The sequence below is a fragment of the Molossus molossus genome, unplaced genomic scaffold (assembly GCF_014108415.1).
Source record: "Molossus molossus isolate mMolMol1 unplaced genomic scaffold, mMolMol1.p scaffold_m16_p_14, whole genome shotgun sequence".
NCBI classification, from domain to species: domain Eukaryota; kingdom Metazoa; phylum Chordata; class Mammalia; order Chiroptera; family Molossidae; genus Molossus; species Molossus molossus.
The window spans coordinates 30,709,225-30,734,258 of NW_023425349.1; the positions used below are offsets into that span (position 1 = coordinate 30,709,225).

General features: G+C 49.7%; 1 protein-coding gene across 1 annotated transcript in view; it reads left to right on the top strand.

Annotated features, from left to right (window-relative positions):
* Positions 1–25,034, top strand: part of GABBR2 (gamma-aminobutyric acid type B receptor subunit 2) — a 342,974-nt gene that overhangs the window by 102,453 nt on the left and 215,487 nt on the right. The window contains exon 2 of the mRNA XM_036261795.1: positions 1,127–1,264. Within this exon, the coding sequence (XP_036117688.1) occupies positions 1,127–1,264 (138 nt within the window). The remainder of the gene's footprint in view (positions 1–1,126; positions 1,265–25,034) is intronic.

Genomic DNA, 25,034 nt, shown 5'->3' on the forward strand with positions numbered 1-25,034 from the left:
TCGTGGTCCGTCTGCCGTTCTCCTGTGTGAGGTCCTTGGCAGGGCTGCGTCCGACTTTTGTCTCCTGAGAGTCCAGCCCTGGGCTGAACACAAGTGTTTGCTGAACGAACTCTTCTCTCTAGATTCATCTCCTTGTCTTCCTCCTCCCCCTCCTTCTTCTTCTTTTTTTTTATTATGATCAAATATACATGACATAAAATATGCCATCCTAACCTTTTTTAGGTGGACATCCAGTTCAGAGGCCTGAGGACATTCACATCGTTGCACTACCATCACTACCATCCATCTCCGAATGTTTCCATCCCCCAAACTGAAACTGTACCCTGTAAACACGGACCCCCTCCCCTCTCTCCCAGCCCCTGGTACCCACCACTCTCCTTTCTGTCTGTGAAACTGACTCCTCTAGGTGCCTCATATAAGTGGAGTCTTCTTGTGTTTGTCCTTTTGCATCCGGCTTATTTCACTTAGCGTGTCTTTGAGGTCCACCCATGTTGTAGCATGTATTGGACTTTCCTTGATGTTTAAGGCTAAATAGTAGTTCATTGTATGTATATACTGCAATTTGTTTACCCACTTATGTTGATGGACATTTCGATTGTTTCCACCTTTTGGCCACTGTGACTAATACTACTGTGGACACGCATGTACAAATATGTGTTGGAGTTCTTGCTTTCAGTTCTTGGGGGCGAGTACCAAGAGGTGGAACGCTTGATCATGCAGTCATTCTGCTAACTGTGTGGGGAACCGCCGTCCTGTGTTCTGAAGCAGCTGCCCCGTTTTACATTTGCACCAGCAATGCCCAGGGGTTCCAGTCTCTCCACATCCTCGCCAACATTGGCTATTTTCTGCTTTTTTGATAATAACCATCCTAAATATAAAAGACCGTGGTAGGGGGAGACCCCACTGGGAGGCACTGGGAGCCAGGATGGGGGCATCAAGATCATGCTTCAGGGAGCTCACAGCACAGACTCAGGGCTGGCTCAGAGCGAGACCCCGCCGATGGGAGAACTAAACCCAGAAGGTCTCCCATGAGGCACATTTGTTTGTGTGAATCCACCATTGGTCTCTTGCCCCTGGGGAAAGCTGTTTCTAATTTGGATTTCTTTTTCTGTGTGTTGCTCCCCAGTGTGATAATGCGAAAGGATTGAAAGCCTTCTACGATGCAATAAAATACGGGCCGAACCATTTGATGGTGTTTGGAGGTGTCTGTCCATCCGTGACATCCATCATCGCAGAGTCCCTCCAAGGCTGGAATCTGGTGCAGGTAAGGTCCCGCCCCCTTCGGTTGGGGGGCTGTCCTGATTGGCCACCAGTCTTTTGCAGAAACATTTCCTTGCCCAACATGGTTTCTAAGTCGCCTGGTTTAGGCCCTGGCCCACCCTTTCCTGGTGATTACACAGCCTCCATAGGCCCACCTTCTGGCCTGACCTTCTGGCCCCTTCTGGCCACCAGTGGGTCTCTAAAGGGCAGCCCTAACACCACCTCTGTGCATTTGAAATCTTTCAGTGACCCCCTAGCCTGTCTCAGGGCCATCAGCCCAGTCTGTCTGTCCAGTGTCATCTTCTGTCCCTGTCTCATGTTCCATGCCTCAGCCCCTCCAGACTACCCACCTTGCCCCCAGATGCACCCTGGACCTTCAGGCCCCAGAGCCCTGCTCTCTCTTTTCCCTTAACCAGATGGCTCTTAACCAAACCTCCCACCCCCACTGAAATTCTCTTGTCTACTAAGCCTGCCTTTCTCCCCAGTTAAGCCTTTCCTGGGGCTGCTGGCCAATTATTTGCTCTTTACACTGGCAACTGTTATGCAGTGTCGGAAGTTCCACCAGTGACTGTGTGGTCTGTGGCAGGCAAAGCTCGGCGGTGCTGGCTGCTGTTTGCAGCGCGAGAGGGAAAGCGTGGAAGGACGTGAGCGCTGGGGATGAGCGGTCGCCGTGCACATGCTGTACTGCTTTGCTCCATCCATCACCCATCTATCACCCACCCATCCATCTGTTCGTCCTCCCATCATCCATTACCCACATCATCCATCCATCCTTCCTGCAAATAGAAAGGTCTGCCTACTGCGTGCCTAGAATTTTGGTAGACGTTTGGGATATAGTGCTAAACAGGACAGACATGGCCTAACCCTTTTAGAGCCTACATTCTAGGAGGGAGGCAGGCAGTAAGCAAATGAATCGTTAAGTAATGATACTAAGAGCTAACACTTGCCTAATACATATGTCACGCTTACTACATACCTGGCACTGTTCTGAGCACTTACATACAGTAACTCATTTAATCCTGATCACTGTTCCATGCTGTAGGTACGGTTACCCCCATGTCATAGGTAAGGAAGCTGAAGTACACAAAAGCTCATAACTTGTCCAAAAACCCACAGCTCATAAGTGATAGAGCCGTGATTCAACGTAGACAGCCTGGCCCTTGAGGTGAGACTCGTAAGGAAACTGGGCTGTGATAGAAATAAACGGGGTGAGGGGGTATAGAGACGGCTTCGTGGAGCAGGTGACATTGGAGCGGAGACCTGAAGGGGGAGAAGGCACTGGTCGGGTGAAGAGCACCCATTGTTATGGATGGAGCAGCTAATGTAGTGCCTGTGATGAGGAAGAAACTGGCATGTTCAGGGAACAGAAGGGGGACAGGGGGCTGGAGCACGGTGGGCGGTTGTCAGGGTGGGGAGAGTGGGAATGGGGCATCTGGTTTCCCTCTGCTTGCTCGAACTGACCGAGGGCCTCTCGGGACCTGGCCCTGCGTGCCTGGGTGCTGGGGGGACCGGGGAGGGAGGAGCCAGCCCAGCAGAGGTGTGGTGAGGGAAGGCGAGGTCCCAGGGAAGGGCCACCCACTCATCCCAGGGACGAGGAAGGCTTCTGAGAGAAGTGACGCTGAGCTGGCTGCGAAGGAGGAGAGGGCGTTGGACAGCTGGGGATGTGGAGGAGAGGCTGCTGGCAGAGGACACCGCGTGTGCAAAGCGGGAGGTGGGAGTGTGTGGGCTTGGGCAGCAGTGAGTCACGCTGGTGGCCGGAGCAGGCCACGCTGAACGCGGGCGGATGCAACAAGAGATGAGGCCTGAGAACAGCTCTGCAGGTGATGGTGCAAACAACCGCATCACCGGAGCCTGCACAGCTCAGCGGGCCCTGGAGCCTGGCTTCTGGCCCTGTGGTGCCTCTGGGCAGCCATGAGACCCTGGTCAAGTCACTTCCCTTCTCTGTACTTGGGCTTCCTTTCCTGGATGCCAGGGGGCTCACTACACACCCTGCATGTCACTCTGAGCCTCAGTCTCTCGTCGGCAGTCAGGGTAGTAGAAGACAGGGTAGTAGAAGATTGTCACCCCTTCCCGTCGCTCCCCGCAGGCTGACACCCGATTCTTAGCTCTCCTGTTCTTTCCTACAGCACTGCTCCCACTGCCTGAGACACCCTTTCTCCCCATGGCCACTGTCAGACCTTCCCGTTCTTAGACACCCAGCTTAAAATGCCACCTCTGCCAGGAAGCCTTCCTCACTGCACTATCTAACATTGCCCTTCTAGAAAATTTTTTTTCTCTCTTCCCAGTTTACTTCTAGCAAGCATACCCCCCCCCATGCTTCTCTGCCTCTCCCCCTTTTAAAGGCTCCACAGTTGTGAGGACATGTTTAGCTGGGCAGTGAGCTCCTTGAAGATGGAACCTGGGCCTGAGTTACTGCTGTTCCTTCTGGGGCCTAACACTTCACAGACCTTATTAGATGCCCGCTGAATGGTCAGAGGGCGGAAGGAAGGAGGAAGGGATGGCTGGACAAAGGACCAGCGGGTAGACATTTTCCCCAGAGGAGAGATCAAGCTGTCTGGGAGATCCTCACCCAGGGAAGAATCCAGGGAGGTTCCTGGCCCTCTCACAGCCTCACCGGGACTGTCTGGAATTCCCCAAGTTGCTGCAAAAGCAGGCACAGTGTTGGAGATGCCTGGCTTACCAGCCAGGGCTACCTGACCTCGGCATGAACAAGACAGCCTCTAGCCTGGAGGAGTCGACAAGGTAGGGAACCAGGTTATGAGATGGAGGTCGTCTTAGTTATTTATTGCTGTGTAACTGATCGCCCCCAAACCTGATGGTTGAAACAGCAATAATCATTTTCTAGTTTATAATTTCTGTGGGTCAGGAACTCAGACCCACACACTGACTTGTGTCTGCTTCCTGATGCTCGGGTTCCAGTTGGAAGGTCTGAAGGCTGGGAGCTGCCATCATTGAAGGTTTTGCTGGGGCTGGAGGACCGGCTCCCAATGTAGCTCCCTCACATGGCTGACAAGTTGGTGCGTCTCCATGTGGGTCTCTCCACAGGGCTGCTTGAGTGTCTTCCCCCAAAGCAAGTTCAAAGCAGAGGTGGCAGAGTCTTTCAGTACCCAGCTTCAGAAATTGCCTGTCATCATTTCTGTCATATCCTACTGATTATGCGAATTAGCTCTTATTTGGGGGGGGGGGGGGGGCGAGTACTACACAAGCTATAGTGGGAGGTGAAGATCACTAGGGATCATCTTGGAGGCTAATATCTGAGAGCAAGGCAGGTGCTCAGGTTGCCCAACAAGGGAGACTTGATGCTGAGTCCCCGTTCTGCTTTGCAGAACTCCTGCTCATCCGTCAAAACCCTGGATGGATACCACCTCCTCTGTGATGCCTTCCTTGATCCCTTTCCTTCTGTGCCTCCCATCCCCAGCCTCCAAAGTGAATTAATTGTTCCTTCCTAAACAATTCCCTTTCCATCTACCCCAAGGGGGAGAAAATTGGTTCTTGTGGGGAGGGAGCAAAAATATCTCACTCTTTTTATGTATGAAGCACAGGACATACATTACATACACAGGTGTATGGTCTGTCTGTGATATTCAGATTTGAAGAGTGGGGCAGGATTAGGAAAAATCACTCTTCTGGGAGAGTGAGCACGATAGTGAGAAGAAGCCAGAGAAACTTAGTTCTGCATTGCTTCTATATTGCATTTTGTGGAAAACAGTTTATTCTACTGCCAGTCTTCCCTATTAGGATGTAAGCTTCTTGGGGGTAGGGACTGCGTTCTCTTCGCCTCCCAGTTGCCGGCACCTAGCACAGGCCCAGCACAGAGGAGATCCTCACCGGTGCAGGACTAGGCGCTGGGAAGAGACGGGAGCCTGGGACCCTCCGCTGCAGTTTCTCAGAGCGAGGACCTGATCATGGGGAGGTGGGGGGCTTGGGAGGAAATGCAGATTCTCAGCCACCTCAACAGAATCCCTCTGCATGTCGACGGGCTCCTGGGGTGACTCTCATGCTCAGGCTGCCACTGCACTAGGCATCTGCTGACAGACACAGGGGCAGAGCAAGGGCTGTCGTGGATGGGGACCCTGAGGGGCCGAGAACTGGAGGGCGCCCCACAGTTGGAGAGCAGAATCGCAGGATGAGCTCCTAGGCAAGGGGGATGTAGCAACAAAGATCTGGATCCTGATGGGGAGTAGCCTTGGAACCTGATTCTGCTTCCCCATTCTCAAGGAACACGGCCCCATGTGTCACGGGCCAGACTCTGGGGAACCCCCACCCCTCCCCACCTCCAGGAGGCTGAGCTTGCTTGCAGAGGTGGTAGAGGGCTGGGTGATGGGTCTGCTGTCATTCACAGGGTTTGATGAATCCCTTAACTTACTCAAAACTGGGCTCCGAAACGGAGTTTCACAAATGGGAAAATGCATGTAATTTGTGTAATTGAGAAGTAGCTCTGACTTCCCTTTAGGGGAGGTGGCCTGGAATACGTGATCAGTTGTTTCAGCTTCCTGGTGCTACAGAAATAGGGACGCGCAACAGAAGGGTGACATGCACCCTGGTGCTGAAATTGGTTAAATTTAACTTGCTTTTGCCGGCTTTTTGATGCATGGTTGCTGCGTTGAGAGGCTAATATTGTTTAAATTGTGACGTGAGTCCCTTAGCCACTGGACGTGTCAGCTCCTCCAGCTAAAGTCGAGGACCTTCACGGAGGCCAGGGTCTGCATGCGGGCTGTCCCTCTCCCATCTCTCTGACCTTGCCCAGGGTGGGGCTCAGGCCGGGGCATAGCCTGGGAGTCATCTGGGAAGGTCCAGGGTCTAGCCACTGGGGACTAAGCACGTTCAGACTGGAGAACACACAGGGTGCGGGGGAGGAGGGCGAGTCTCGGCCCCCAGAGCTGCATGGCTCTTTGACAGATTTTGCTGCTTGTCTGGGATGTCGGTGGGAAGAAGCAAGAGCAACGGGTGAAGTCAGAGGGAGCAGGGTTTGCGCTTGTGGCTGGAGGCATCGAGCATGGAGCAGGCTGCCTGGTGTGGAACAGTGAGCTCTCTTTCGCCCGAGATTCCCCAAGCCTTCCAGTCTCTCCCAGGCCTGCTGTTGGGGAGATTTAACACACACGGTGGGCACAGACCAGGATGTGGCTCTCAACTATATTGTCAGCGTCACTGCTGAGGTGTGGGGATGTGCTTCTGTTAATGCAAATTCCTGGCTCTGCTCTGAGCAGGCCCAGGTTAAGGGGTTCATCAAATGTCTCAAGAACTGGGTACCCCACTCCTTACCCCTGCTGTTGTGTCTGTACCAGCAGCTCCGGAGATTAGATGCAGTTGGTTTCTGGAGACTTGCTAGGCCAGGTGATGTCTAAGGCCAGTTCACCTAGACGCTGGGACCTAACAAGTGCTCCTGGGGCAGATACCCTCGTGTTGCCAGGATGCAGCCATGGCCTGTGGTGTGGTGCCCTTCCTCTGGGAAGTCACCCCTCCCCCTGGGCTCCTCATCCCCACACTCCTCCACGGTGCTTGCCGCCCTGGGCCTGCAGCCGCCCTGGCCTGGAGCTGCCTCAGGTCAGGGTCTGGCTTCATTCACCCTGCGCCCCGGGCCTGGTGCCGGCCTGGCTCAGGTGCTGCGTGGCACCAGGGAGTGTTTGCCCACAGAGTTCTGGATTCCTGCCTTCCAGGCCTCAGGCTCCTGACCATGAGGGCAGATCCTAAGAGCCTGGCAGGACCCAGTGGCTCTGCAGCTGCAGCCCCTTGTTGGGGAAAAGGGAAGGGAGGCCTGAAATGGTCTCTGCCTGGGCCTCCGTCCTCATCTCCTCTCTGGACTCAAGACTTTTTTTAATCCTCAACCAAGGATATTTTTTATTTGTCTTCAGATAGAGTGGGAGGGAGGGGGAGAGAGAGAGAGAAACATCAATGTGAGAGAGACACATCGACTGGGAGCCTCCTGCATGACCCTGACCACAGCCGGAATTGAACCCATGACTCTTTGGTCCATGGGCCGACGCTCTAACCGCTGAGCCAAACCAGCCAGGGCATGGATCCCATACTTTTTAACTAATGTGTTTCCTTTGAAAATTTTTTCAGACCCCCTCAGAATCCTGTCCTCGGAGATCTGAAAGGGGCTTGCTTATTATTATTATTATTTTTTGAAGTTTATTGAGGTGCATTGGTTAATAGGATCGCATGGGTTTCGGGTGTGGCTTTCTAGGTGCTAAGACCTGCATATGGCGCTGTGTCCCACCACCCCAGGCCAGTCCTGCCGTCACCCTGCACAGGCCCCTCTGCCCCGTGCTCTCGCAGTCTGACGCTGCTTTGCGCTGGGTCTGAGCAGTTCCGCGGGCGTCCCCGCCGTCTGGTCTGTGCCTCCGCACGCGGGCTCTGGGGGCCGCAGGATTCGGAGCTGGGTGGGGAAGGCGGAGGCGGGGCTGGAGACGCGACGAGAGGGGCTTCGACCTCCGCAGAGACCCGGACAGAACTCCCCCTTTCTGGGAGAGATGCTCGCTGCCTCGGCTCGCAGACAGACATAGTCCAGCTGATGGAAGTCAAGTCCGATTACCGAGGGGATCCAGGGCTGCTCCCCGCAAAACGCAAACACGATTTCGTCAAGAACCCCGCAGAGCCTGGGAAGGCAGCCGCGCTGATCAGTGTGGAATGGCAGATGCGTTTCTCCTGGCACTGCGCCCGGAACCCTGGGCGCCCGCCCTGCCTGCGGCCTGCCTGGCACCGCCTGGGGGACCTTCGTGGGAAGGGCACTCCGTGTGCGGGACGGACAGACTGGCTCCTCGGAGCAGCTCCTGCGGGAGAGGAGACGCGTTCCCAGCTCTGTCCCAGCGCGTTGAGGGCTTGATTTCTGAAAACCCTAAATCATGCTTGATTTTAACATTGAAAAAAACACACAAATCAGTGAAAACTTCCAAATCGGGCCCTTTGCTATTTGCAGAATTCCAGCATCACTTAAACTGTTGGTCAAGGCCGTTTGCTTCAGAGGAACAGAAATTTTGTCATCTGACTTGATTTTTTCTCAGGTCGAAAGTTGCCTGAAAAAGGAACAGAATGTTTCTTCCTTAGCTGTGGGATGTGGAATTTGAGGTAGAGTCATCGAAAGGCAAAGGTGGTAGAGACTTGGTAGTCATTTGGTCCAGTCTCCCCATTATGCAGACTGGGAAACGGAGGCCCCAAGTTCTCACAGTAACAGCAGGCCGGGTCCCACGGCTCGCTCTCCATTGCTTTGTGATGTATATCATGGTCTAAGTTATGGCTCTCAGCCCCACTTTTCTGTCCTGGAAAGTGGGACTAGCAAGCTCGCCTTCTGAGTTCCCTGCAATCTGAGAATCAGTGAAGGCTTTTGTTTTTGATTTTTTAAGTGAACGCACGTTTACAGACTATGAAACAGGGGCTGCTGTTACAATGACAAGGTCTCCTCCACTTGTGTTAGACTTCTGACTACAGTGATGGGCATTTAAAGGTCACCCCTGCTTTGCATCAGCAACCGAGGCTGTTCGCTCTGGCACTGCAGACCCTGAAACCAGGGGACCAGGGGCAGGATGGAGGCTCTTCAGCAAGACACTGAACACAAGACAGGGTCTGTCTCAACACAGAGAGTCGAATTACGGGGCTGTAGAGGATAGCAGGGGGAATACAGCCAATAATATCACAGTAACTTCGTACGGTGACAAACGGATACTGGACTTTTCATGGTGACCACTCTGTAAGGTATATAAATATCAAATCACTACGTTGTACACATGAAACTAATATAATATTGTATGTCAACTACACTTCCCTTAAAAAGAGCTTGACATTCCAGAATGCAAAAAAAAATCCAGCCGGCCAGCCCCATGGTGCCACGCCCTCGCTGTGGGGCAGGTGACGACCGTGGACTTGATTGCAAACCTTTTAGGAGCAGTGTGTGACAAGGCAGCTGGAAACTTGGCTGTGGCTCTGTCTAAGAAAGAGAATGGAGGCCAATAATCCAGGGCGGGTCAGAGCCGTTTCTTGGCACTGGTCTCCAGAGGGGCCATTTAGCACATTAATAATCTATGAGATGCTTCCACCTTCTAGATTCATAGAGGAAAAAAGGGTAGGGAAGGAGAAGGAGGAGCCATGTTAAGGGCACACTCTGTGGGCCAAGTGGAGGGAGTGGGAGAAATCCCAAGGACTGGAGGCTACGGATGAGCCTTCCCGGCCACGTCATTGGATGCCTGGGGCCGCAGAGCTTGGTTCTGAGAACAGGGGGAATGTCACGTGTGCTGAGAGAGGTTGGCAGCTTTTGGGTTAGATGCAAATGGGTAGGAGGAAGTGTGAGTTCTCAGAAGGGATGCCAGCAGGACTCGTTGATCTTCTGTGGGGAAGGACAGGCGTTCTGTTCTCACTCATTTGTTCATTCACTGACTCGTGCTTGTCTTTATGCATTCCCTCACTCAACGCGTTGTGCCTGCTGTGTACTCTCCCAGGCTGTCCCCAGCCCGTGTGAATCCCAGTGCTCAGCACTGCCACCTCAGGACAGGGGGACGTGGCAGAGGGGCCGGTAGGTGCAGTCGCCAGAGCAGAGGCCTGTATCTCAGAGACTCTGGGTAGTTGTCCCTTCCCTGTCTCTTACTGATAGAACAGGCTTGGACAAATTGGCAATCTCCTGCAGCCTCACGGAACTCATCTGCAAAATGGGCCAGCCAAATCTGCCCTTCTTCCGGGGCCGTGGAGAGGATGAGACGATGGGCCAGTGGAGCAGGGGGAGCGCTTGCCGCCTGGAAGCCCCCTCGGGTGAAAGGGTAATATTCTTCCTGCTGATGACTCGCTATCTGAGACACCAGCCGTGCCCTTGGCGGGGAACTCCTTCAAGATTTTCAGGTCTCCGTTTGTCTGCAGATTCAAAGTGGTGTGGATGAGATGAACAGTCCAGACCATGAAGGTGATTCAGAGCAGGGAAAGTAGACCAGGGAACCTGTGGGAGAGGCAGAGTCAGCCCAGGGCAGCTGTAGGAGGCACACGCTCTTCTTCAGTTGAGTGTTCACGGAGGCAAAGGGCCCGGTGCTGTCGAGTGCACGGTGGTTCCCCATCTACTCCTGCCAAGGACTCCAACTCACATCTTTCCTGTCCAGCTGGTTAAAGATTGAACTCAAGGTTCTGACCCCCATTATCAATTCCAGACCATGGTCTCAAAAGTCATAGCAGTTCCCAGCGCGTAACGCCAGTGACCTCGTTGTTTATGCATCCCTCGCCACCTCAGCCCCGTTCTGGACACGTGCAGGGTGTAAGTAATTCGTTCTAAAGAAAGAAACCACTCACTCCTCCCGGCGAGTGAGCAGCGCAGCTGCAGGTTGCGTTGAGTCGGGATTACAAGTTGAGTCTGGAAAGAACTGGCGCCAGAGTTAGGAAGTAACCCCCTGCAGGAGGACAGACATGTAAAATGGGTGTAATACCCACCACGTGGGGTTTTTGTGAGGGGCAGAAGTAACAGATGGGAGTGGGAAGTGTGGACAGGGAGGTCTCGGCAAACAGGGCTGAGTTCATCGCCCTCACCAGCCCTGCCTGTCCTGCATCCAGGAGCCTGGGCCTCCGCGGGCTTGTTAGTGCTCCAGTGATCTGCTGCCCAGAGGTGGTGGGAACCCGTGCCTTAGCTGATGAGCTCCCCTCAGGTGGAGCTCGGGGGCTCCAGGTGGGGATGCTGAGAGGGGATTCAGGCACCAGATGAGGGGTTGTACTGGGCAGTGTTTCCCAAATTGTTCGGATGGTGGGACTCCTCAGGTGGGATGCAGTGGGGGCGGGATACTGGTTCACTGGGTAAAATCAGATTCTCAGGTCCACCGATCAGCATCTCCAGGGAAGAAGCCAGGGAAGCTGATTTTTAACAAGTGCCTTGGCTAGTTCTTATCATCAGGGAAGTTTGGGAAGCACGGGTCTAGAGATCCTCTAAAGCCATGAGGTCCATGGACTAGCCGGAGCACCTGGGAGCATATTAGAAATGCAGGTGCCTAGGCCTCACCTCAGACCTACTGACCCTGAATCTGAATTTTAACAGGACCCTAGGTGATCCTTGCCAATCTAAGGTGCCTCTCACCCAGGACTACCCGGGGTCTCTAACAGGATCCCAGGTGTCAGCTGAGGGGGAAGGTTTTTAAGGACAGGCATTCAGGCTCCAGTTGGCTTAAGGAAAACACCTGCTGACTCAGCCCCAGGATGCAGTCTTACAATGTCAGAGTAAAAGTGCAGGCGCGGTCAGTGTCCTCCCCAGCCCTGGGTGTCCCTGCAGTCAGCTCTGGGTGTCCCTGCAATCAGCATCACGGACCACAGGGACTCTTCTGCGGTGCAGACGCAGCGTGCCCTGCTCAAGCCTGGGTCTGGCACGCTGACTTGGGGACCTCTTTCAGCCAGCAAGACCACCCGCCCCATAGTGGCCAGGGGCACACAGGGGCCCCTGCCTCCAAATAAGGAGCAAAGGAAAGAGCACTGGGTTGAAATGAGGTCACCTGGCTTCCTGTCTCCTGGATGGGTGGCCTCATAACCCCTCTTGCTGGAGCCTGACCATCCTCACCTATAAACGTTCTGCATCCCACCCCGCCCTCCCCCAGGACCATGGCTATGCTCCTGTGAGGCCAGTCCTGGTGTGCTCGGTGGGTGCCAGGCAGGGGCTCTGGGGCAAAAGCATAGGGTTTGTGTCATGGCACAGCACTGACTGCCCCCTCCTTGTCCCGTGTGATAAGGTGGTCTTGGGTCCATTTGTACAGAGGGGCTAAGGTGCTTGGTCAACTTGTAATACTGATACTACTGGGTTCATTTCTTGGGCTTGGGCTTGGGCTTGGGTTCACATCTAGGCTCTGGCACTTGTTAGCTGATGACCCTGGGCAGGTTCCTTAGCCTCTCAGAGTTTCATCTCCGTAGATGATGCCACACAATTCCCTGTGTCATACGTCACATTCCTACTCAAGGGCCCAGGCACCCGGACAGCCTCCTGGTCTACCTCCCAGGTAGAGGCAGGGCCCTGGGATCTGGATCAGCTTCCTGGGACTAGCTGGGTGCCCTCTGTGTACCCCTTGACCTCTCTGGGCCTCCTATTAAAGGGGGAGTGCTGGGAGAGTTCAAGGGCCATGTAACCTTGATAATGTGATGTCACTGTTCCCTGACCCTCTGTGGCTCAGAGCCATCAGCACCTGCCTTAAACCTGTTGTCTTCTCTCCCGGGTCCTGCATATGACTCCCTCCTTGAGGAGCTCATGGTCTGAGGCCTGGTTCCCTTTTTCTTCCTAAGACACGTAGCACCTAGGGGCACAGATCCATGTAGAACCGTGGGAACAGCCTTGCAGTTAGGCCGAGTTCTCCAACAGAGCTCTTTGGGCAGGGAACTTCCCTTCCACAGGTGAGGAAAGTGACCACTGACAGGTCCAGCAGCCTGCATAAGGTCACACCATGAGCAGTGCAAGAGCTGTGACACCACCACTTCTGTTGGTTTCCTCTCTGTCCATTACGCTCAGGGATACAACCTGCTCTCTGCAGCCCTGGGCCTTGCCCCTGCTGTCCCCACTGCCCCGTGCCCTCTCCATGCTGCCCACCACCCCGTGCCCTCCCCGTGCTGCCCACCGCCCCGTGCCCTCCCCGTGCTGCCCACCGCCCTGTGCCCTCCCCGTGCTGCCCACTGCCCCGTGCCCTCCCCGTGCTGCCCACTGCCCCGTGCCCTCTCCGTGCTGCCCACTGCACTGGAACTCCTTCCCGATGGTACCTGTTCATCTGAGCCTTGGCTGTACCCCAGGACCCTCAAACAGGGCCTGCCACTGAGTAGGTGCTCAGAAATCCTGAATGGACACATGTGGATGGCCTAATACAAAACCAACTTGTAACTTATGGCCTCCATTTCTCTGGTCTTTGCCAGGAGCCGAGCCCGGCTCTAAACACTGTGCATAAATTAACGCTTTTATTCCACATGCCAACCCTCTGCACTGGGCATTGTTATCCCCCTTCCACAGGTGAGGGAACTAAGGCACAGAGTGGTTGAGTGTCTTGCCAAGGGATTGTCAGGACCGAGTGGCTCCAGAGTTCACGCGGGCAACCACTAGGCAGGTCACTGCCTCTCACACAGTCGCACATAACCCTCAGGGCAGTGCTGTGGGTGCGGGAGAGCAGGCATCGTCCTAGTTAGGCCTGTTTTCAGAATGAGGGAAACAAGAAGCAGAGACTTGCCTGCTTCGTGCTGGGAGCAGACCTCAGGGCATAGGAGCGGGGTCTCCGGAGACCGTGGACGAGGTTCCCTCCATGTCTCCCGGGTCGCTCCCCCGCCCTCCTCTGCAAGGAGCTTGCTCCCTGTGAGCAGATGACAGCTCAGGCTGACTGAACCTCCGTGCAGGCCTGTGCTGTCCTTGTAAATCATTCATCACACACACAACACTTTAGAACGTATTACTCATCCAGTAACTTGTTATGTATAAAAAAAATAAATGGTTCTTTTGAATTCAGAAAATAGATGGACTGGTTGTTGGTGAAAATCAATAACTATGCTAAGTATTTCAAGCATGTAGGACTTAAGAGTTCTACTCTGGGAGGTTTTATAATGAATGGGTTGATTTTTTTTTTTTAAATAGAGCATAGCCTAATTTTGTTTTAAATTATGCAGAAGGTTTTCACTTTGAATCTAAGAAGATTCAATAATTTATTATTTCCACAGTGAAGAGATCGAGCCTTATAAAGTGGGAAGTGCTCAACCTGAGAAAAACAATCCTGGGTTAGTTGACGTGTTGAGATGATGCCCAGATGCCGATGTAAGCGGAATTTTCTCAGATTTCCCCCAAGTTCCCACACAAGCTGCTACACAGCACTGTCCCAGTTACTTCTGAGATGGTGCATTGGCTTTGTGTGTGCCAGGAAGAGGCTCCCTTCTCATCCTCGGAGTCTTCTGAAACTCGAGGCCCCTTGCCTGAGTAATGGGTACACAGACACTTGGCACAGCAAGGCAGCTGTGGCCCAACCCAGCAGCCCGGCTGGCCAAAGGGGACCCCTCCTTAATTCTCAGCTCAAGCATCACTTTCTGGGAAGCCTTTCCAGCCAGATTACAGCCTCCAATAGACACATCTGCCTGGCAGCATCACCGCAGGTTCAATTCCCATTCAGTGCCAGGCCTGCCTGATAATTGTGGGCTCCCTCCGTGAGGGTGGGACCGCATCTCCCATATTGGCTGTTGGAGCCCCAGAGTCCAGGCCTGAAATTTAGGAGAAACTCTAGGAATCTTTGTTTCTGTTTTGTTTTGGGGTTCTCCCTTTCTCAGTTTCTCCCTTTTATGTAAGTAGCATTATGAATTCATGGATGTTAAGAAATATATTAAATGGATGGTATTTCCATCCATTGTAGACATTATATTTTAATGCAGACACTGTTTTTGTTTCTCTCCTTATGTTTCTACCTTTCTTCCAAATTTTCTTCCAGTTTTTTATTTTGAAAAATTTCAAACCTGCAAACAGTGAAAAGAAAGTACGATGAACATCATATTCCCTTTGCCTGGATTCGCCAGGTTCGCTTTGCGCGTTTGTTTCCGTCGCCCTCGCTTGCCCTACCCACTTCTCCAGCTCGTGTTTGTTGAAGCACTTGACAGTAATTGGCAGACATAATGACGCTTCATCCCTTAATTTGTCAGCATGAATCTGAGAATGATTATACTCTCCTACAGCTCCAGAATAGAATGATCACATCTAAAAAACTAACAGTGAAACAGTAACATTGCCTAATATGTGGTCTATATTCAAATTTCCCCAGTTGCCCCCAAATGTCCTTTTTGCCACTTATTTTTGGGGGTGGGCGGGTGGGAAGGGATCAAGGATTCAACCCAGGAGAATGTATTGTATTTGTTGTCATGTGCTCAGTCTCCTTTAATCTAGAATGTTCCTTTTTTTTTGGCTTTCAGGACATTGATCTTTTTTAAAAGCCCATTCCAGATGTATAAAGTGTCCCACAAATCCCAAATCTGGACTTGATTGTTTCTTCATGATTAGATTCAGGTTGCACCATTTTAGCAAGAAGGCTACACTTTGTAGACCATGTTCTTCCCAGTGTATCACGCTGGGAGGCCCGCACGTGAACGGTTACAATGATGCTAAGTCTGATCTGTTGGCTAAGGTGGTGTTTGCCAGGTTTATTGTGAAGGTACCTTTTCCTCTCAGTAATTATTAACTCGTCTGTGGGGTGAGACTTTGAGACCATGTGAATATCCTGTTTCCCCACAATCTTTCACGCGATGGTTTTAGCATCAATTGATGGTCGTTGCCTGAGTCACTGTTCATTACTTTGGAGTTGCAGATGGTCATTTCTAATTCTGGTCTTCCGTCCACATGTAAGCTGGCGTTCTCCGTTACAAAAGAGTGTTCCCTTTATTGGCACGATCTTCCCCTCCGCCTGCCCCTTCTCTCCCTTCCTCTCCTATCTGCCCTGAATTTGGATACTTAATATCTTACCTGCTGTAGACTTGAATTGGCCATTTCTCCAAAGACCCCTGGTTCTTTCTGCTGGGGAGTCATATTTAGAAACCAAGATCTGGGAGCTGGTTATGCTTATTGCTACTGGGCCTCACTTTCATATTTTTTTCAGTGGACTGAACTAGCAAATATAATTATTTAATGTTTTAAACAAAAATGTTTAAACTTTAATCTGACCATGAGCAGACAATCAGACAAATATAAGATAAATTACAAGTCACCTAGCCTGGACTCTTCAAAGAAGTTAATGTTGTGTAAACCATAAGAATAACAGAAAGGCTGGGGACTGTTCTCAGATGAACAGAGACTAAAAAATACCAACCAAATTCAAGGCATGAATATTGATTGGATTCTGTATTATAAAAATGTAAAGGGCACCTAGCCAGTGTGGCTTAGTGGTTGAGCACTGACCCCATGCACCAAGAGGTCGCCAGTTCGATTCCCGGTCAGGGCACATGCCCAGGTTGCGGGCTCAGTCCCCAGTGGAGGGTGTGCAGGAGGCAGCCAATCGATCTGTCTCTCTCATCGGTGTTTCTATTCTCTCTCGCTTCCTCTCTCTCTAAAAATCAATGAAAACATATTAAAATTACAAATATAAAAATATAAACAGCATTTTTGGAAAATTAAAGAAATATGAATGTGGACTAGACATCATGTGATACTGAATTACTGTTCATTTTCACAACACGATAATGACAAATGTAATGATGTCGCAGAATGTCATTCTTAGGAGCTGCATCCTGAACTATTTAGGGGTAAAGTGTCAAAACATCAATAAGTTAATTTCAAATGTTTCAAAAACAAAAAATTAGGGATGTGTACATGCAGGTATGTGGGTGTCTCTGTGTGTATATATGTGAGTGTATATACATTTATATGAATATATGTATTTAGAGAGAAGAGAGTAGATGTGGAAAATGATGAATGGTGAAAAGTATACGGTGGTCATTGTACTGTTCTCTCAAGTTCTTTGCAAGTTTTTCACAATTAAAAAGCTGTGAGTGTGTGTATGTTTATTGCTCTTCATCCTTCTCACACAAAAGGGAGAGTACTATATATGCTATTCTGCACCTTTGTTTTTCACTTACTTTTCCCAGAACTCACTGTTTTATCGTTATATGACATTCCTTATTCTTTTTACAGCTGCAGAGCACTCCTTATGTGGGCATACTAATATAGTATGTACAGCAAGTCCCATACTGATGGACACGTGGGTTCTTTCCAGTCTGTAGGAATCACCTTGGCCATGTGTCCTATTTGTGCCAGTGTAAATTGGGGAGGAATTCCTAGACGTAGGATTTCTAGGTCAAGAGAAAACGCAACTATAATTTTTCTAAAAAATAAATCTTCGTTTAATGAATGAGAAAACTAATGAATGAACTTGATTAAGAAGAGCAGAAAGTAAAAGGCTAATATCCAAATGGAGATGTAAACATTAGACTAAATGTCTTTGTAAAAGAGGTTGGTTTAAAACCCTTTCGGCATGTTGTCTCTTCTTGCCTAAAGAATGAAGAATTTCTGCCTGGCCGGTGTGGTTCAGTGGCTGAGCGTAAACCCATGCACCAAGAGGTCGCCAGTTCTATTCCCAGTCAGGGCACATACCCAGGTTGTGGGGCAAATCCCCAGTGAGGGGCATGCAGGAGGCGACCAGTCGATGTTCTCTCTCATTGATGTTTATCTCTCTCCCTCTCCTTTCCTCTCTCTCTAAAATCAATAAAGAAAAAAAAAAGAGAGAATGTATCCTTGTTTTGTAGATTAAGCATAGAATTACAAAATCGCGAAGTCTTAGAGCTGAAATAAAGAGTTACCTAGTGCAGGCTTCTTACTTTTACAAGGAGAGGAGCTACCTAAGACGAGGGAACCAACAGAGAGATGAAGAAGAAAACCCAAATGTAGTTCAGTCTCACCTGATTCAATAACAGTAAGTGAAGTATCTGCTTCATAATAAAGCATAGTTGTTTTCCGTTTCTACCAAGAGTCAAGTGTAAAACTGTACTACCGAAAGCCCCCGAGATAGTACATCAAGAGCGCAGTGGTTCAGGCCCCTGAGTGCTTTCTGTCACAACATCATCTTTTTCAGCAGAACTCTCTGAGTGGGAATGATTTTGTTTCACGTTGTTGGTGTTATTCTGGGGCATTCAAATGTAGTCGTGATGATGAATTGGATCAGGCAGAGGGTTTGACTGCCTGGGTGCATTTTGGCCGCTGATGTGGGTGTTCGTGTTCGCTGAGGGTACGCGGGAATTACATAACCACGGCATGGGGAGCATTCTGCTTTGATCTCGGGCAGGCCCCATGCCGCAGCAAATCAGTTTAGGCCAGCCCAGCTGTGGACTTGGGCTGGGAGCCTGGGCAAGTCCCTTGTCTTCAAAACGCAAAATGAGGAGTTGGACAAGCCCAGGATGGCAGATAAATGAATGATGTTGGTGCCATGACTTGCCCTTCCTGTGCTAATTGCAGACATAAGTAATTGATCACCACATGCTCTCCACTTACAACCCACTTCTCTCTGCAGCCCGCCGGCCCCTTGACAGTGTCACGTAGGCCCGAGTATATTTACCTTCTCCGACTTGCATGGTGACTTAGGTCACCATGGATATATATAGGATGTCCATCTAAATTTGAATTTCAGATAAATAAAAAATTTTAATACAAGCATGTTCCCAATACCGCTTGATAGGGCAACCCTCTTACTGAGGCCGTTTCTACTTCTACAGTGATTTCTCTTTTTTTCTTTGTAGTTAATTTCTTTTACTTGAGAGATCCACCCTCCCTCTGGTCTTCTGATAGTGCCCGTTGTCCAGTGCCCAGAAGAGCGTCTAGCTCATTCTCGACTGTTTAAATTCATCTTATGACTTCATTTCATGGGACGTGGAGATTTGAGTAGAGTTTCTTTCTGAGGACCGTATGTGCTTGTCAGACTCCTTACTGAACCTGCAGTTCTGGTCTCCAGATCTCGTCGTTTGCATGTCACTTTCTTAATTCTGCCAAATCCATATACCGCTTGTATCATTAAGTTATTTAATATTTTCTTTGAAATTGACTCATCCTTTTATTTAAATACCATGAATGGGAAACTGGTATCACTTACTAAGAAGGTAGTATAATGGTAAATAAAGAGAAAGCATTCCTATTAAGATATAAAATATTAATCTGGGGCTCACCTGAAAATTGGATGTGCCGCCAGCGGCGCCGGTAAGACCCAGTACTGACTGACGCGAGCCCCCCCCTCCCCCCGCTGATGCAGGACTCCCCTTCGCGACCTGCGTGGAGAGATCATTCATGACCTTCTCCTCAGTGCCTCCAGTGGTGGGGGAGTCAGTACTTTGCAAGGTTTTGATTCATGTTTGAACACCTTATTATTAAATATTTCTACTTTATAGCGATCCATATCAGCCTCCCGGAAACAGACATTGATCCTAGTTTTCCTTCTGGGACCCCACACAATGAGTTTGCTTCGTTTGCATTCATTCACGCATGCATTTGTTCAACAAGTACTTGAGTGCTTATTATTTTGCAGCTTTATTGAGGGAAGTGAGGGTGCAGTTGAATGCAGTGTGGTAAGGTCTGGATGGAGGGGCCCAGACTGGAGCTGGGTGTTTAGGAAAGCTTCTTCACAGGGGAACAAGAGAGAGAAAGAGATGTTTGGGGAAATACAAGGCTGGAGTGAGAAAGGACTTGGAGTGATAGAAAAGGGGGCTCGGGCAGACCACTTGAGCCCCCTAACCCTCACCGACCATTAGCACAAGGACTTACTTCCTATAAAACAGTTTTATGTACAAGTTCTCTTCTCTTTTTAAAGAGCTGCCCTGGTGAGTTCATCAGGACAGGACCTATTCTCTCCATTTCATCAGTAAGGAAACTGAGGCCTGTTGGTTCTGGGGGGCTTGCAGCTGACACACAGAGGAGCTGGGTCTCTGTTCCACAACCATACACCTGTTCTCATTTCCTCTGCCCCAGCCCAGCCCCGCCGGTCCAGGATGACCTCCTCTGCCTCGCTGAGGATAATTTCACATTCTTCGAAAGCACCTTTGAATCTTTATCTTGATTCAACTTAATTTTCCCAGGACTGAACATGAAACAAATCTCAGAGCGTCCTGCCGCTCCCTCCCTTGTGGAAGGTGTTGGCTCACAAGGGTACACTGAACCTAAGATGACCCCTTTTTTTGGAGCTTTAATGTCCCCAAGAGTCAGCCTTCCCACAGCAAGGGGAAGAAATGGTGCTGGGAGAACTGAGGGACAACAGGGAAGGCTTCCTGGAGAAGGTGGCTGTGAGCAGGCTTGGACGGATGAGTAGAAACTGGCTTCGAGGAGACGGGAAGGCCCCGCAGATGAGCATGCTGCGTCCTCTTCCCCTGCGAGCCTCGAGCTGGGCCCAGCACACGCTCCCCCCATAGATGTTATTTCAACCTATCAGCTAATTAAAGGTGCTAAATTGACATGAGGAGACATGATTGTTGCAGTGAGGTAATTAAAAGGCAGTTGGCTTCACAGCTGTGATCACAAGAGAGCGCCTCTTACCCCTAAAGACATCAGCTGAAAGCAAAAAGGTTTCTAATGTAATTTGTTAATTCTCTGCATTTGTCACCTGCACAGCTGTGAGGGGAAAATGGAGCATTTCACCAGAAGTTTAAGAGAAAATTAAACTATACATTCTAATTGTACGCAATTAGACATAAAGCAATATAATCATTACTTTTTAAAATTAACAAACCATTTAAAAGTCACTAGATTGGAATTTAGAAGGCCCAGTTTAGAATTATGTCTCTGCCTGGAGGCAGCCATGTCTCCATGAGCAAACCATTTCATTCACTGAGGCTTCTCATCTGTAAAATGGGTCTACTCCTCTACTCTGCCTTCCTTAGGGTTGTGGTATTGCTGAGAGAAAGGGCCTTGTAAGGTAAAAGGCCTTTCAAATGGTAAGAAATCCCATCTAATCTCTAACTTCTAAGTCTAGAAGTTGTGAGCTAGTGTTAGCAATCACTAACTGGGTGCCGGTGCTATCTCCAACCTCGCAATCACCCTGAGACATGGGGTGTCACTCTGGTTTACAGAGAAGGAGACAGATCCCAAAGCGTAAAGTAAGGTTCCCAAAGTTGCCTTGTGAGTCATGGGCCCAACCTGTCCAAACCGAAACCCCAAATTCTTATGGACCAGACTGGTCTCTCAGCACCGACTTGTTTTTTCTGCTTCTCTGTTTCACTCCCATTTTTTACTTAAAAAAAGAAAAGGGAAAAATTTGAGGAAGTAGTATTTGTTTTTCAACCTGCTTTGCATGAAATAAAAATAGAAATTCTGAAAAGGAGAGTGAAAAAGGAAACAAAAATCACAGAATACCACATAATAAAAAATAATTGTAGCTTAGAGACCAAAAAATTAAATTATTTTACAATCTACTATTTATAAATAAATAAAAGCCATTTCTTTAAGTGATGGGCAGTCGGATATTGGTTTTGTTATTACTGCTTCAACTGAACATTCATATTTATACACTTATATAGTAGTTTATATTTTATAATAGAAATTTGGAAAGAAAAATGCAAACAGTTTTCTCTTAAATAAAAAATTCAAATATACTTATGAGTTTTGTTTCATATAACTGAATTGGACCATTTTGGGGAATCAAAAGCATAATAAGCCATGGATAGCCCTGGCTGGTTTGGCTCAGCGGTTAGAGCGTAGGCCTGAGGGCCAGAGAGTCCTGGGTTTGGTTCCTGCTAGGGGCACGTACCTCAGTTGTGGTTTGTCCCCGGCCCCAGTTGGGGTCATGTGGATAGCAACCAATTGATGTGTCTCTCTCACATTGATGTTTCTCTCTGTCTCTTCCCACCCCCCCCACTCCTGCTCTATCTGAAGATAAATGCAAAAATGTCCTCGGGTGAGGATTAAAAAAACAATAATAAGCCATGGATGCGGTATCATTGTTTTTCTTTTAAGCAAATTATATTTTTTCTTCTCCCTGCTTTTAAGTGCTCTCTTAGCTTGCACCCAGCTGCCTCCCTATGACGCAGCCTTGCATGTTCAACAGGGAACTGCATGCCGAGAACAAAAGCCCCAAGTCCAAGCGCTAACCTTGCCTCTTGCTAACACGTGACTTTGAACAAATCACTTGACCTCTCTGAGCTTCAGTTTCCTCATCTATTAAATGAGGGTAATAAAGTCTACTCTACCTATATCATGGTTAGCTCTGAAGATCAAAGTCAGACTAAAGAAGAAAATGTGGAAATTGTTTATCACAGAGAAGAAGCATAGAAGTCTGTGGAATGAACAAAAGCTTGTGAAGTCAGTCCCTGCTCTGCCAGTTGCTTGCTGCGCGACCAAATGCAAGTGGCTCTACCTCTCTGAGCCTCAGTCTTCTCATCTGGAAAATGCAGATCGTAATAGTGCCGAACTCAGGGCTGTCACACACTAAGTCAGAATATCTGAGCTCCAGCACCAGCTTTGTCCCTTGCTAGCTGCAGGGCCTCGGGCAAGTCACCCGACCTGCCTGAGCCTCAGTGACTTCGCCAGGACACTGCCTCCCTCACAACTGGTTCCCAGTTCCCGGTAGGAGTATGGCCGTGGGAGTGGGTGGTAAGAGCTGAATGGCTGTGCGCCTCTGAGTGAGTAGACACTAAACCTCAGCAACAGGAAGGAGAGATGAGTGTCCCCCAAGTGGTTCCAGCCTGACCCTCTCTGGCTAAAGAGGGTCAAACCTTAGAGCAAGTTTGCGCACGATGCCCGAGCAGGCCTTCGTGGGAGTCGGGCCTCGGGCTTGCCCGAGCGCCAGGCATTCATTTTCCCTCATTAACTCGGGAGGTGCTTTGCAGCCACTCCACATCACATTGATCTCACCGGCATCCGTGTTGAGGCACTTTGTGTCCAAACAGTGTTTCTGCGGGGCTGGGGTGCAGCGGTGGCCTGGCGCAGACCTGAAGTGGACCCGAGTTCCCAGTGCACGCAGCCGGCGCCTTTGTACACATCCTGGCACTGGCCACAAACAGGGTTTTGTCAGAAGCTTCCTGAGAAAGTTGTGTTCCATTCATCTTGGCTGAAAGGAACCCTAGATGACAAATACCTCCCTCATTTAATTACAGAAACAGTCAGCAAACCCGGGGGGAAAGATTAAACCAAGCAGAGAAAAGAACAAGCCTCACTCATGCCCCCTCCCATCTGGCTGGCGTTTCTCACCTAGGGTTTAGCAAGTAGGGCGACTCTGGCCTAAACTGAGAAATGGCTTCTTTCTGCAGAAAAGCTAAACTCAGAGGCCCCGAACCAGGTGAAGAATGAATTGCGGTTAGGTAAGAATTCATCAGTGGCCGGGAAGTCAACCACGGTTCTGAAGTTGGGAGGGAGGTGTATTTACATTCTTCTCTCCAGGTTTATATCTGCAAAGAGGAGTGAGACACAGCGGCAATTGTCTGAATAAAATCAGATGAAAAACACGCACCCACTCAAAACTAACTCCTTAATCATTTCCCTCAATTGTTGAAGAGAGAAGCATAGAATTTTGTGGTTGCAAGAAACCTTTGAAATCTTTGGTCCAATCCATCATTTTAAGAGATGAGGAAAACAGACACCCACAGAGGGGAAACGGAGTGCCCTGTGCTCACAGGCCTAGGGGTGCAGCGGAACCTGGTTCCCCGGTTCCCTGACTTGGGCCTGCAGTCGCCTCAGCCCTCCGCTTCAAGGGCAATATGTAGACCCTGCATTCTCACAAAACCTCGTGGCAGGCCAGGGCTCCCTCCCAGAGAGATGCTGGTGGCTGTCTCCCACTCTGCTGGCTAACGTGTCTCCCAGAATCTCCAGGGCCAGCTGTGCCCACCACGGAAACATGCCATGCTGGAGAGACTCCGGAAGCCATCTCTTCCCTGTCACCAGGTCTCAGAAAGAGGAGCAGGACCTGGATGATTGCCTGACCTCATCTGGGACTGACAGCCCAGAGCTGGCTGAAGAGAGAACTAGGTATGAAGTCAAATACCGGCTCCACGTTTCCCACACTGACCCTGCACAGCTGTGTCACCTGCCCGGGCCACGGTTCCTTCAGCTGTGAGGTGGATGGTAGTTCCTACCTCAAAGAACCAAGGGGCTCTAAGATCCACCGACATTCCAGAATTTTGGAAGCTTCACTAATTCTAAAGTGGAGCTGGATTGAGAACGTTCTGCCACACTTTGCCTGCTGGTATTCTAACCCTTGCCTCATAAAGTAACAATAGTCCTGAAAATAATAGGCAGACTTTTTCTCCGCGCCGCCCCTCAATCTAAGGTAGAGACCAGGGCTTTTACCAATCAGAAAACTGGACAGTTATGCCTCTACTCACAGTTGCTGATCTTGGAGGCAACCAAGAGGCTTTTCCTCTTCTTTCTCGTCTATCTTTCTAAATTTAGACAGAACTATCAATTCCTGGTGGAGAGGGAACTGGACAGGAACAGGACAGGAGGGCATACTATCCTGGGAAGCAGAAACCTCCCAAGTGAAGTTTTATGGGCAAGTAAGAGAAACCCTGGCCGCAGTGTCTGCTTTGTGTGCTGTGTCGATCTTGAGCACCAGAAAGTTGGGCACTGAGGGGAAAGATGTCACCTCAGTAATGTAGACCAGCACAGGTGAGAGCCTGCTGGACACCAGAATCTGTGTTCAGATACTTAGTCTCCAGTTTTCTGAGAAACATACTCACTTACAGTGTAAATAGACAGAAAACAGGGCCAGGGGCAGTCCACACAGCGCGCCTTTTGATAAGCCACGTCTGAAAGGCCTGCTTGCTTTTGAGGATGAATACACTGAACACATAATATTCAGCCTTTGAAAAAGTGCTGCAAAAATGATCAAAGCACACAATACCCAGAAGCAGCATAGGAAGAGTCTACCTGTGAAAATGGTCTATTGTAGGATAAAGAAGAAAAGTTTAGAAAGATGTTTGGTGTCCTCAATTATACGCAGAAACAATATGCTCACTGTGAAATAGCCTGAGATAAGAGGATGGGGTGAAAAGGGATATAATCATAAAAAATTATTAGGAAACGGAAAATGTCAATAACAATAAAATATGTTAGAGACAATAAAGCTCAAAACTGAGGCTGCTGAGAAGCAGATCAGCAAGCCTGCAAAACAAAGAACCTGAACGACTAGCATGTTTATGTGCAGCGACTCAACTACGTTGCAGTCAAGGGTTACAAAGTCCCTGATGAAGTGCCAGCTTATCCCTGAAAGATGAGCAAAGATTAGAAAGTCAGATAATACCAAATATTGGCTAGGATGTGATGAGATGAAAACACTTGTGCCTCGCTACTGGGACTGTAAATGGTACAGCCATTTTGCCAGAAATTAGTGAAACTGAATATGCACATACCCTGTAATAAAGGAGATAGA